Genomic DNA, 14094 nt, shown 5'->3' with positions numbered 1-14094 from the left:
ACCTTAATAGGTTAGTTAACTATTAGCCTAATAAGCAGATAGAAGTCGCTTTTGCTAGTAATAGTAGCCTTAAAATTAAAGGCTATAGAAAGGTCTATCTATAAATTTAAGGAGGACTATTTCTATTATAAAAGGTTATATATATTCTAACCTTCTATATAAACGTAGCATCTCTAGACCTCTTTCTTAAAAAGGGATATAATTAGAACCTAGCAATAGGAGCTATAACAAAGAACACTAAAGTTATCTTCCACATAAGGTATTACTTCTAATAACTAGTAATTAAATATAACCTACTAGATTAAATAAAACTAATTAGAAGCTTCTAATTATTAAGGGAACTATAGCTATAGTAGATAGCTAAAGCTAAACTATAGCATTAATAGCTAGGTTATTTAAATGCTATTAGTCTTAAATATCTAGTTAAAGGAACTATTAGAGCTTATATATAGGGACCTCTTTAAATTAACTGTAAGGCATACTTAACTGTATAGCTAAAAAGGCAGATATCTTAAAGGAGCCCCTAGACAAAGAGCTTGCGCCCCTTCTAGAGAATTTATATTAATACCTTTTAGCTCACAATAAGCTATAATAGAAAGGAAGCAGCTTTACTAGTTAAGAATAAATTTACTAGTACTATCTATATCTATCTACTAGAGAGATTTAACTAAGATACTCTTATTAGAATGTTATAAGCATTTAAAGCTTATATCTAATAGCAGTATTAACTAGGCCTATGCTAAATCTATTAAGATAATAACTATAGCCTATAATCTACATATAAAGCTTAGGTTAATTAAGCTAGAATTTAAGATAAACTAACCGTAGGATATATGCCTGCTTAAAATAGCGCTATAGAAAGGTCTAGCAGAGTTATTAGCTTAAAAGCTTAATTAATACAGCTAGTAGCTAACCTTCTAGCTAAACTATAGCTAGAATATTAGAAGACTGCTATTTATTTATATAACTTATTACTATAGCAAGTAATAGGTTAGAAATCTCCCTTCTAATAGCTATAGCAGTAGTTACAGGAAAATAACCGTAATACTAGATATTAGGAAATTTAACCTAATATAATACACCTTTAAGCATTTAGCTATAGAGCTTACCTAATAACTAAGAAAGCTCTTTAAGGCATCTAAAAATAGGCTCTAAAGATAAAGGCCCACGCTAAAATTAGATATCTAGTTAGATATAATTCCACTAATATATTCTAAGTATAGATTCCTTTAAAATCTAAGGTTAGAAGAGTTAGAGATATAACCTTTAATAAAAAGACCTTTTACTAATTATTAGATATCTAATAACTAATAAATTAACGTATTAAGGTCTAACTACCTTAATATATTAAAGATAAATCTAACTATAAAGAAATTAATAATATCTATTCTACTATTATAGTTAATATAACACAATAAGATATATATAGTTAGAAAGAAAGTTAGTTATCTAGATCTAAACTAAAAGACCTCCTATTAACTTTAAATAGCCCTAACTACTATAATTAAGATCTTCTAATGCTAGCTTCTATAGACTAAGGCAGTTAATAACCTAAACCTTAAAGGTTACAGCAAAATAAGAAGCTAAGCAAAAAGGCAGCTAATAACTAAGCTTTTCTAAGTAGCTTTAGTATTAGAAGAAAGGAAAGGCCTTATAGATAAAGCCTTCCACTAGAACTAAGAAATTAGAAAGAACTTAAGGGTTATCCATATAAACCTAAATTTAAGCAAGCTATAGCAGGTAAATTTAATAGCTTGCAAACTTAAGGCACTTTTTAACTAATCTAATATAACTAAGTAAATTAGTAACTACTACTATTAACTTAGGTCTTTAAATATAAGTTTAATAAGCATAATTATCTAATAAAGTTTAAAGCCTAGTTATGCATATAAGAAGACCTTTAACTAATTAATTAAAAGGAAACTTATATAGTAACCTTAGCTAGAAAAAGCTTTTAAATATTAATAGCAATAATAGCTAAATTTAACCTAGAAGTAAGGCAGCTAGATATAGTTAATGCCTTTACTAATAGCTTTATAGATAAAGAGGTCTATATAATGTTTCTAGAAGGATTCTAAAGACCTAGTTAGCTACTAAAGCTATTAAAAGCGCTATATAGATTAAGAAGGTTGCTATTATTATGGCAATAAGACCTTAGTTAAACCTTCTATTAACTAGGACTATTACTATATACAAAAGATCTATACATCTTTAATAATATAGCTATTACTATCTTCTTTTATATAGATAATATTATTATGTTATATAGGCAAGCTAATTTAGATCTAGCAGATTAAATAATATAAAACCTTAAAAAGGTATATAATATAAAGGACCTTAGAGCTTTATATTAGTTTCTTAGTATCTAAGTCCTTTAAGACTAGCTTGCAAAGAAGCTATAGCTATATTAGGACTTATACATTAAGAATATTATTATAAGGTTTAAGATAGCTAGAAGAGAGACCTATAAAGGAAATCTAATGCCTAGAAACTAGCTGCAGCCTAATAACAGATAGGCCTTAGGTGCACAAATCTACCTATTCTAATAGACTACTAGCTCTATTAATTACATTGCAATTATAATAAGGCTAGATATTATAAAGTCTATAGCCAAGTTAGCTAAGTTCTTATTTAACCTATTAGAATATTATCAAAAGATCGCAAATTAGGTTCTTAAATACCTATATATAATAAGGTTTCTTACAATAGAATTTAATAGCAATAGCAGTAATAGCTTAGACCTTTAGATTGCAGTAGATATAGCTTTTACAAATAACTAGATAACTTAAAAATTATTATAGGGTTTAATAATAGTCCTATTTAATAGACCTATTAGCTAGACTGCAAATAAACAAGCCATAATAATAACATTATTAACTAAAGCTAAGTTACTTGTATTTATACATACTGTAAAAGAGGTTATAGCAACTTAACGCCTATTTTAGCAGCTAGACCTTTAACTAGATAAAAAACTAACTATTTAATATAATAACTAGCAGACTATACAGCTAGTTAATAGTAACCTTCTAAGAATAAAAACATTATTAAGGCACATTAATATAAATAGCAGTTAGATTTATTAGGTCTATTAGAAAGGCAGCTTTAATATTATATACATTAAAAGCGCAAATAATCTAGCAGATAGACTAATAAAGGCTCTATTAGGTCAAAGATTTAGTTAATTTGTTAAGTAACTAGGGCTTATAGATATTATTAGCCTTATTAAACGGCACGAAAATTCAAGCGCTAAGGACTTAGAATAGCTTTAAGTAGCAAACTTACAGCTTACATCGCTAAACGCGATATAATCTAGGGGGGTATATCACAATAAATAGGATTTAATAGCGTCTGCAGGCGCTAAGCCTTAAATAGAGCTAGCCCAACCACCTGATAGCTGGCCAGCCACCTAAAATATACAGACAATAGCTGGGAAAGCTATTTAGATTACTATAAAAAGTTATAGATAACCCTTACTAGATAGAAGAGATTAAGGATCATAATCCACATCTATGTCGTCCATAACTGCACTTTCGTGATAGAATATATCTAATAATTATTAATTCCTCTAGATTTATAAGTTTTTAAGAATTAGGCATAGTATTATATTGCGTATTAATTCCCTTAATATAAGTACTTAACGTACTATAGGGTACTATATAGATCTTTGCTGTAGCTTAAATGCTTAGTTTGGGAGTATTCTAGATAGCTTTAATAGCTAAGACTATTTGGCTCTCTTTGCTTAATAAATCTATAGTATTTAGTGGAGAAATACAATATTAAAGGAGGAAAGGTCTATCAATCTAGTAAGGTGTCTAGCTTGCTTGTGTGTCTAGCTCGCTTGTGGAGTACGTTATAGTAACTAAATTATAATAATAAAGGTTACTTTATTATAATAATAATATAATATTATGCTATCTAATAGCTAGCAGATAGCTAATAAAGCTATTTAGGCGCCTAGTTATAAAGGGAGGATAATTATAAGGTGCACGCGCGCATAAGTAATACTCTACTCTCTACTGTGTATTATTACCCCTTTGCTTGCATATTACTAGCGCTTTATATATACATATATAGGAGCAAGCTTTAGTCTTAAATATAATATACCCTATTACTGCTACCTAGCTTTATCTACTACTATTATAGTGCTTGTTATAAATCTTATATTTATAGCAAAATAGTAGATATCTAGCAGCTAGAATAGTAATAGTCTTAATCTCTAACCTTCTTAAATCTAAGAAGCTCTTCTCTTACCCCTTTATACTAGAAGCAGGATAGCAGCATAGTGCCTGCTACTCGCAGTTACTCTTTTATTAGGATAGCTCCTAATATTTTTGTACTATTCCCAAATTATATTCTATGATAATTGCTTACCTAATAAGCTATTATTCTAAGCTACTTTTAACTAAGGTTATATTTGTATTATATTTGTATACTAACCTTATTTCCGTTTTATTCCCGCGCATAATTAAACCTCCCTTTTACTCTAAAAGGCTCTACCTTTTACACTATAGCAGCTCTTTCTCTTATATTATATTAGCCCACTTGTTATGCACTCACGTTAAAGATATTTAAGGGTTATTACTATATATTTGTATTATGTAATCTTATAACTAGGCAATCTATCTAATAATATGCTGCGGGGAACGGTAAACATTACAAGCCTCTGATCGCACCTAACGTGATGTTTGGAATAGACTAAAATCGGCAAAAAGAACAACCGATAACTGTTACCCGTTACAATGTGAGCTACGCTGGCCCAAAGAACACTGTATCAAGCAACACCGAAATACAGGATCTCTGGACTTATTTTCCGGTCTGTTGTGTGACGTGCCTAGCACCTGCATAATGCCTGGCCCAGCAAGCGGTAGACCAGCGAATTCCAGCCTACCTATTCCTATTCCTCCGATCGAGATTGGTTCATTTGTGGCACCACGGCCCGACAAGAGTGAATTTATCGGCAGTGCAAGTGGGATTTTCTTCGCGAACACAGTCTTTCGCGCTTTTGCGACATTGCTACCTGCATCCAGCCATAGCCCGTCTGACGAGATTGGTAGCGGTCTCATGCACAGTGACGCGCAGAGGAGAGTGCATGTAACCGAACCCCAGAGCCAGGGAGCACCAGATTCCGCTCATGACTACGTGCTTGCGTCCGAAAACCTGCAGGAGCAAAGAGTCGAAGAGGCAGCTATACAAGACTCCTTGAATACAGCAGCAAGCAACTTCCTCGGTCAACCGGGGACTCAAGGTTCTTCAACATTGGTGCCGCCCACGGTCGGTCTTTCGTATGGCATCGCCGCCTCAGGCATCGGCCTGCCTCCGTCTGCCGCCGTCGCAAGAGACCTTCTTGTCCGCTATTTTAAAAAGTGGCATCCCTTCTTCCCCTTTCTCCATGGACGGACGTTCTTTGACCAAGTGGATGGCTTTTACGACCGAGGTGGAAATGTTCCCGTTAAAGAGCACCAGGACATACCTGGGATTCGCACTCGAATGACCCAGGCCGTGACATTTCAATGTGTCTTCAACATTGCTGCTGACTCCTTAGAAGGTTTGGCCCAGCTTGATGTTTCGTGTCGCATCTCGTCCACTACAGCTCTGATAAACCTTCTCGGAGTTGTGTCTAGTGGCCATGATCTCCCTTCGCTGCAAGCACTGCTGGCGGTGGAGGTGTATCTCATTAAGAGGATGGCTCTGCGAGCAGCATCGACTGTGCATGGTACACTTACCAGGATACTTTACCATTGCGGGCTGCATCGATGCCCGTTTCGTTACATTCAACTATCTCGTGATGCGTGTGACATCCGGCAAAGGATCTTCTGGTGTGCTTACATCCTCGATCGACAGCTCAGCCTCCTGCTAGGCCATCCCCCGGCTATAAAGGACACTGAGGTTGACGTGTGCATACCTGGAATGGCAGAGCTTCACAACCCGGTCAAGGAATGTCAGCCGAAGTCTAGTAATAGTCTACCGGCGGACGGTGGCGATGAAATCACGGCGCATCTGCCTAGGGGTCACGCCGTCGGTCGTCCCTCAGCCGCTTCCGCTAGATGTGAGAATGAGACTAGGCACGACGCAACACCTGTTGATGCACATGATGCGAATGTCAACAGTATTGAGGCCGAGAGCCCTACTCGGCACCACAAAACAGCCCCAAGAGAGGCTGGTGAGTTTGTCCTGGGCTACCTCGTGAGGTATTCTCGGTTATGCGGGGTTGCCTTTGACCTGTTTCACACGTCGATACATAATCGATACGTGACATGGGATCAAGTTCTTGACCTCTCGTCGCGGATCCAGTCGTGGTGGAATGGCCTGCCCCTGACGCTGCAAGAGAACAATTCTCAGTCGTCTTGTCCCGCGCTGGAATTCAGCCCGTACTTTGTGACGATGTACCAGCACTTGGTGCTCTTCGTCAACCGCTCTCCTCTTTCCCTGCCAACTCACCGAATAGAATTTCGATCCAGTATCCAATCTGCACTGAGCGCCAGTAGAGCAATCGTGCGGAGCCTTCGAAGACCCCAAGTACAAGACCATCCTGCGCTGTTTGCCTGGCCGACCACCCTGTCCGCTACGTGGATGGCGGGACTCGTCATTGCGTTTGCAAGTCTGCTGAATCTTTACCCATTTCACAAGGCCCAAAAGTAAGTTATTCTCTGTCGCACGTTTTGTCTTTAACCGTACATCGGTGTCGCACAGCACGTTGCTCAAGGCGGTTGCTAATTTGGGCGTCACCAGTGACATGAATGATGTCCTTATCATTCTAGACAGTATGGGCCAAGACTGGACCAGCGCGCGGCATTGTCGAGCAGCTCTGAATTCGCTCCTCTCCAGGTTGACGTCCCGAACTGGCACGGAAATTTCACTTGACGAGGCAACGCCTAGCAGCCGCGGCAATTCCCTCATCCATTCTCAGACGATCGAAGAAGCTACGCAGCCCGCGGAAGAACAACCCTCTCGTGCTCGCAGCAAGCGACGGAGGTACACGTTGGATATCGGCCAAAACTCTGCGAATCATCCAGGAGATATCATATATGAACGGGCCACTGTAGATGGTCCGCTGTCAGAAGTTATCACAGATCGGCACCCAGTCCTGCAATACTCTGGGCCAGACTTTGGTTTTGATTCGGCCTCAGCCTCTGCTTATCCAAGTGGGTGGGAGACCATGCTGGATCAGAACTTGGGCCTGGAGACATCAGGGCAATTCTTTGACAGCGCGGAATGGGATATGTACATGCAAAATTTTGGAGACCGGTTTGGGCTGTAATAGTTGGGCAAGCAGTTTGATGAGTGTAATCTATATCAAGCCAATGAAACCGTGTTCTAGACCAAAAAGTCTAATATGTGTGACACAACGTCGTTCGGCGCATCCTCTGGGATGTAATGGCCCGATACAATGCCGTGGCCACTCACCTCAACACCTGTTTCTACCACCGCTTGCCACTCTTTGATAGTCTCAAAACAGGTCTCCATGACGCCGGAATTAGCCCATAGAACTCTCAGAGGACTGCGTACTAGTCTCCCGCGACGCAGGTCGGCCCGCGCCTCCTCCAAATCTAATGTCGCACTGGCTCGGTAGTCCTGACACATTGCATGCACAGTGGCGGGATCGCTGAGGTTCTTGACATAATGCTCAAAGCACTGCTCGTCAAAAATGTCTAGTCCTCTTTTCTGTCTTCCCCCCATAAACAGTTCTGCAAATCTCCGGGGACAAGCCAACAGAAGAGTTTCGGGCAGCGGCTCCTTTTGGATCAACAAGAACCAGTGAAAGTACGACATTGCGAACGCCGGATCCTTGACCGAGTACATGGCTAGGGTCGGACAAATGTCTAACAGAATAGCCTTTTGCACCCTTTCCGGATAGTCAACACAGAGTTTGTGCGTGACACGCGCCCCCCGATCATGAGCGCAGACAAAGAAGGACTCTTTGAATCCAAGCTCGTTCATGACGACAACGCAGTCTCGGGCCATAGCGCTTTTGGCGTATGCCGACACATCTGTAGGCTTGGACGATTCTCCATAGCCACGAAGATCTGGAATCACCACGGTGTATTTTGCAATCAGATGAGATGCAACACGGTGCCATATGTGGCGGCTTTGAGGAAATCCATGAAGGAGGAGCAAAGGCGGTAGGCCACTATCTGCGTTGCCGCTCCTGATACCGCTGATCGAGACACGCTCTGGAGTCTCTTGGGTGGTGACAGTAAAAGGTTGAAATGTCTCAAACATGGTGACTATTGTACTCCACGGGTTGGACAGGGGGTAGAAGTCGGATTTGGTTTTCAGTTACGCCGACAATGCGTGCAGAGTTACCGGGGGCTACACATACATATACAATTGAGATTTCAGGCTGGCTGGGGGTTCAAAAGTGTCCAAGCTCAACATTGGGAAACCCATTATACCACAACAAGCATCTGTAAACCAACTGGGCACCACACAACTGGAGATGGCCCGCCGCTATGGGGAACTGTGCTGGTCTAGTCTGTTGGAGATGCCCATTAACCAGGGCTAATAAAGACGTCATTTGACCGCGGCTAAAGGTTTTGCCGCTAAATTCTGCCGCCAAATCAGGAGGAGTTGCAGGTCCAACCAAGCTGGGCAATCTTCACTCCGCGACGACCGTCCCCTTCGGCAGAACATTGAAATCTGATAAGTTGGGTAACAGCAAAGACGTGGGTCTACATTGTGCAATAGATCCGACCAAACCAGCAGTAAGATTTGCCAATGAATTCTACCCGGGGCCGCGCTGCCTGCAATGGCTGTCGAGCTAGGAAGCAAAAGGTGAGAAGTGCATTGGCCGCCGACAATCCTCACGGACGAAAGCTGCTGACTTTGGCAACCGTCAATTGCTGTCCAATTAGTGCGATGAGAAGAGGTAATGACTCGCAAATGGGCTTATTTTGAACCGAATTTACCAAAAGAGTTGGCGCTGATGCTGACACAACAACAACAACCAGGCCCGCCTGCACACGATGTGTTGACATAGGACGAACTTGTGTTTGGCCGAGGCTCCAGAAACGGTAGGAATCCCACAAGCTGCATCTAACAGCCCGTGCACTGTCACCGCCGGCTTGCTGGGCTATTGATGGTCCTCAGGAGCTAACTTGAGCAGCGGACCGGCCAAAGGATACGTTGAGGCGTTGGAGCATCGCTTGGCTTCCACAGAAAATGCTCTACTACGGATGTGTCTAGTGGCAGACGAAAGACTATTAGAGGAAGCATTTCGCAGAGACATCGGGAACCATGAAAATCATGCGCCATTCACCAGCGCCACCAGCACTCCCCGGCGGGCCGAGGTGAAAAAGGCAACCGAGTCCATTGCTCTGTGGGAAAGCCTCCCGCTGAACACGGCGGAAGACCTCAGGCAGTGGGCGACGTCGTCTTGGGGACCATCAGTGATCAAGGAGACGTCAGCAAGGAATGGTGGTGAGATATCAGAGGAAGACACAGCACTACAAATCAAGAGTCTGCCATCTGCCACCCCAGCACAGCACTTTGGAGCGGCAGCCCAAGGCCGCTCGAATATGGCTCAGCCGGCCCAAATCGAGCCGCATGCGTTATTGGCCCCCGTTGCAGCGACTAGACAGCCCGGTAGAGACAGAAACTCGATTCGTGTTGCTTTAACTGAAGAGTTTAAGCGCCAGTATCTATGGTAGAAGCTACGAATACATGGCCGAGCTCAAACCGCATCCAAGCTGCATCCGGCCAACACAAAAACAGAGCTCGTAAAGCAGGAGACATAGAAAGTGAACCGTCAATACGCGTACGCGAGATTGCCATCCGGAGCATCTCTCTTCAATCTCCTATTCGTTTGAATTATCCAAAACTTGAGACACCATGCGCAGACAATGGTAGCTCCTGCGAAACCGGCCTCAACACTCATGGCCATTGTGTACTGTGGCCCCTGACTTTTCGGGAATAGGTACGGGGTGTATATGTACGACGCATTGGCGACGATGTTGATGAAGCTCAATGAAATGGCCTTTTTCTCCATGGTCTGGCCGAGTGTTGCTGATGCCCATCCAAGGATGCACGAGTTCACAGCGTACACACCAACGGAGAAGCAAAAGCAGGCAACGTAACGGGCGGAAACATTCAGGGTTGATGCGGCCAGGATAAAGCCCGTCATGGCCAGGCACATGCCTCCGGTAATGTGCCAGGTTCTTTCATTGAATCTGCCCGAGCTGAGCCCGTACAGAGGCGCAACGATGGCCGCAACAATAAACGGTGGGCACGTCAGGACCAGGGTAATGGTGTGGTTGAACCGCAGGGATCCCACAACAGTGGGAAAGAAATTTGTGAAGCCGTTCGCGGAAAGGTGGACGTTTTGCATCAGAGCCAAAAGATATAATCGAGAATCTCCAAAAGCAGCTTTGAGGTTTGCCATGGTGCCTCCAGCACCGTCAGACTGCTCGACAGTATCACGACAAATGCGGTCGTGTGCCAGCTGCCTCTCCTGCGGGCTGAGCCACCTAGTCGTGAGTGGGTGATCAGGCAGAACAGGAATTGCAACCAGAGCAGTGGCAACTGTCGTGATTCCTTCGATAATAAACAGCCTGCAAAAACTGTCAGAGACGACACCCGATAAGTATGTCTTTTGCAGTGGTGTTTCTCACCATCTCCAGCCTCTCAAACCACGCTTCCCGTCAAGTGTGGCAAAGGTTGCAGCAGCAATAAGTCCCGACAGCGCAGTGGACAGGATATTTGCCGTGTACAAGACAGCAAGTCGTGTGGCAACCTCCTTTCTCGTGTAAAATATGGAAAGCAAAAATATTGCACCCGGATAAACTGCACGCAAAGAGCTCAAGATCAGCACATGAGGTCCATACTTTCCTTCAGACAGCTGGGGATTAATTCATACATGGCGCTTCCACAATGCCAAGGAAGAATCGCAAAAGCACGAGACCAATATAGTTTCTGGACAACGCAGTAAGGCCAGACACTATACCCCATAGCGCCATACAAACGGCCATGTATATGGATGGCCGAACCCGCGACGAAGCCATGAGCATGTTGGAAGGGAGCTGCATGATGAGGTATCTGGAATATCCACGTCAGCAAGCACTTCTGCTTTGGGCCAGAACGAGCCATGTCGTACCCAGCAAACAGCACCGAAATACACGTATTGTATTGGTTGCCTTTAAGATTTAAATCTTCCTCAAGATTGTTTAGTCGCGCTGAGGCTATCGCCGAACGATCAAGCTGGTCCCATTTGGTTAGAGCCGAGCGTGCGCGAGATGGCAGTATTATGGGAGTTTATCATCCTCACATAATTTAGAAAGTACATGGCCCAAAGCATCGGAAGAATCCTCCTATCAAGCTTCTTTACCAGGGCAATCTCTCGAGGGTCACTCTTGGCCGTCGCCCCTGAATAGTCTGGGCGCTTCTTTGCAGTATGGTTGCCGGGCTCCGCATGTTCAACCTGTGAGATGACTGACTTTGAGTCGCTATCGGGATGGGCGGGCACGGCGCCAACTCGTAGACCGTGAATCATGACGCTGTATCAAATAGCAGGCGATATGACGCATATAGATTCGCAAACATGAGGTTGTATAATAGCAATATATTGGAAACTAATGTAGGCAGAGCCGAGTCTTATAAGTAACGCCTCACTGGGCAAATTGTTCAACCGGCCTGGTGAACGCGAACTACTTGACGTACGGGCAAGTGGCGGAAAGGCCGTCATGGGGTTGCCAAAACCAGTTGATATGTTGACTCGTAGGACTGGCAGCAAATATGTCATCAGTCCGTTGTGAAAGAAGAGACGGATACCCGTCCGCTGTGTTCCCCCCTCTTCATCCCAGCCAGAATACGGGATTCTTTCATCCCGAGATGGACTACCAAAGCACCCACTGCCTGTCCAGACCGAGCGGGGGGACCGTACATGACCAATTGGAGTTTGCGGCAAATATGTTGGTGCCGAATTTCTTGGAACCGGCTCGTTACGTTTTTGAAATCTTGTGCGAGATGTAAATTAGTATCATCGTCCCCTGGTAACAAGTTAGGTACATCACGCGGCATATGTATTTACCGACTTATACAATTTGGTGCAAATTATGGGGTCGCGTCGTAACCTGGACCCGGCGGCAGATATAATAGCCGCCTACTACAAGGTGCTGTCAGCCTAAATTGAAAACGGTCCCTCCTGTTCTTGTTTTTCTTCGTAGCACTTTTTCCAATATTTTACCTGCTGGAACCGTTTACATTACTCCGTGAGGCTCTAGCAATACCGACTGCCATACCTGCCATGTCTGCAAAGCCGCTCCGCATTGCCATTGTTCCCGGGGATGGTATCGGAACCGAAGTGATGCCAGTCGGTGTCCAGTGCCTCGAGCTTGTGGCAAAGATCTTCAGCATACCGCTTCACTTTGAGTGGTTTGACTTTGCGAGCTGTGACTACTACAAAAAGCATGGCGATATGCTGCCGTCTGACTGGAAGACGACGCTGTTGAGATTTGACGCTATATACTTTGGGGCTGTCGGCATGCCTGACCTTGTACCCGATAATATAACGCTCTGGGGAAGCTTACTTAAATTTCGACGCGAGTTTGACCAATACATTAGTCTGCGGCCATGCCGGCTCATGCCCGGGGTTCGGTCACCGTTAGCCGGCCGCAAACCAGGCGACATCGACTTCTGGATTGTCCGCGAGAATACAGAGGGCGAGTATAGTAGCATTGGCGGCAAGATTTTCGAGGGCACTGAAAGAGAAACGGTTGTCCAAGAAACCGTAATGACGAGAACGGGAGTTGATCGCGTTCTTCGCTACGCATTCGAGCTCGCACAGAGCAGACCACGCAGGAGACTAACCAGTGCCACCAAGAGCAACGGCATCAGTATATCAATGCCATACTGGGATTCAAGAGTGCAGGAAATGGCTGCAAAATACCCAGATGTTGCTCTGGACAAGTATCACATTGATATTCTCACCGCCCACTTCGTACAACACCCAGACATGTTTGACGTGGTAGTTGGCAGTAACTTATTCGGTGACATCTTGTCAGACCTCGGTCCTGCTTGTACTGGTACCATCGGCATCGCTCCATCTGCAAACATAAACCCTGAAGGCAAGTTTCCCAGCCTTTTCGAGCCGGTACACGGCAGCGCCCCGGATATTGCGGGACGGGGAATCGCGAACCCCATTGGGACAATCTGGGCCGGTCAAATGCTGTTGCAGCACTTTGGACATGACGTGGCAGCCGATGCGCTGATGCAGGCGATAGAGAGAGTTTTGGCCCGATCCGAAAGTCATGTTCTTACTCCGGATTTGGGCGGCAAGGGAACCACAGCAACTCTAGGAAAATCAATTTTGGATGAGATTTCGAAGGCTAGCCAGTCAAAATTGTAGCCACGGACGTTTGTCGTCATGTACAATGCACCCTTACCAGTCTCCCGCGAGTTGAGGCATAAGTAGATTTTTCAGGCAGACTAATCTAAATAAACTAACAAGATCAAAAGAAAACAGTAGGAGACCATTGCATCGAGGCCGGCATCCACATGAATTGCACCAGAATCCATGTTTCCGCAGAAGCGTGCTGCCCTTCCCCATCTTCGACAACCAGACACGACACTGCGCAAATCGGAATGACCACGAAGAGTCCATTAGTAACTGCCTGACCTTGAGCCTAGCGTAAGAACCATGATTATACAAGGCGTGCCAATAATTGCCGTCGTCACTCAAATATACGCCTGCAAACACATTGGCTGTAAAGGGTATCAGGATCCGAGGGCAAATGCTCTCTAGATAGACCTTGCCACTTCAACCAGCTCTCGGACAATCATGGCTTTGCAGCAGCGAAACAGATGTCCAGTTGAAAAGCCTCGAATTGTTTCATGATCATAAGATTTCGCTAGTGTACAAACCCCGCCTTTGTGGCGTCTGATGTTCGAGATACAGTCAGGTCTCAGAAAGTCTGGACCGCCTGTATCCATATTTAGGGCTGACTGAAGAGCAAACCACTAACTCCTCAGCATGAAAAGCTTCAAACATTCCTCCAAGACACACCATGAGAACGGTATATATGGATTCTCTATTCCGTACCGTCCTGTGAATACCGCTTTCACATGCTGGCCAAATGATGGTCAAATTTTGAAGCGAGATGG

General features: G+C 43.8%; 5 protein-coding genes across 5 annotated transcripts; 3 read left to right on the top strand and 2 right to left on the bottom strand.

Moving 5' to 3' along the window:
* Positions 1 to 4845: 4845 nt before the first annotated feature.
* VFPPC_05341 (fungal specific transcription factor) lies at positions 4846 to 7258 on the top strand (the record flags this gene model as incomplete). The annotated part of the gene is made up of 2 exons (XM_018284551.1): positions 4846 to 6635; positions 6730 to 7258. 2 exons carry the CDS (start codon positions 4846 to 4848, stop codon positions 7256 to 7258), a joined length of 2319 nt encoding a protein of 772 aa, XP_018146099.1.
* A 56-nt stretch (positions 7259 to 7314) lies between these two features.
* VFPPC_05340 (alpha beta hydrolase fold protein) lies at positions 7315 to 8220 on the bottom strand (the record flags this gene model as incomplete). The annotated part of the gene is made up of 1 exon (XM_018284550.1): positions 7315 to 8220. One exon carries the CDS (start codon positions 8218 to 8220, stop codon positions 7315 to 7317), a length of 906 nt encoding a protein of 301 aa, XP_018146098.1.
* Positions 8221 to 8746: 526 nt separating this feature from the next.
* VFPPC_13819 (hypothetical protein) lies at positions 8747 to 9647 on the top strand (the record flags this gene model as incomplete). Its single annotated transcript, XM_018291591.1, has 2 exons — positions 8747 to 8772; positions 9104 to 9647. 2 exons carry the CDS (start codon positions 8747 to 8749, stop codon positions 9645 to 9647), a joined length of 570 nt encoding a protein of 189 aa, XP_018146097.1.
* A 98-nt stretch (positions 9648 to 9745) lies between these two features.
* On the bottom strand, positions 9746 to 11485 carry VFPPC_13818 (MFS transporter; the record flags this gene model as incomplete). The annotated part of the gene is made up of 5 exons (XM_018291590.1): positions 9746 to 10547; positions 10608 to 10779; positions 10853 to 11031; positions 11090 to 11193; positions 11261 to 11485. The coding sequence occupies 5 exons, from the start codon at positions 11483 to 11485 to the stop codon at positions 9746 to 9748; spliced, it is 1482 nt and encodes a 493-aa protein (XP_018146096.1).
* Positions 11486 to 12238: 753 nt separating this feature from the next.
* On the top strand, positions 12239 to 13339 carry VFPPC_13817 (tartrate dehydrogenase; the record flags this gene model as incomplete). The annotated part of the gene is made up of 1 exon (XM_018291589.1): positions 12239 to 13339. The coding sequence occupies one exon, from the start codon at positions 12239 to 12241 to the stop codon at positions 13337 to 13339; it is 1101 nt and encodes a 366-aa protein (XP_018146095.1).
* Positions 13340 to 14094: the final 755 nt, after the last annotated feature.

The sequence above is a fragment of the Pochonia chlamydosporia genome, chromosome 3 (genome assembly GCF_001653235.2).
Source record: "Pochonia chlamydosporia 170 chromosome 3, whole genome shotgun sequence".
NCBI lineage: Eukaryota > Fungi > Ascomycota > Sordariomycetes > Hypocreales > Clavicipitaceae > Pochonia > Pochonia chlamydosporia.
The sequence above is the reverse complement of the archived record's forward strand: the minus strand, read 5'-3'. Positions and strand labels throughout refer to the sequence as shown.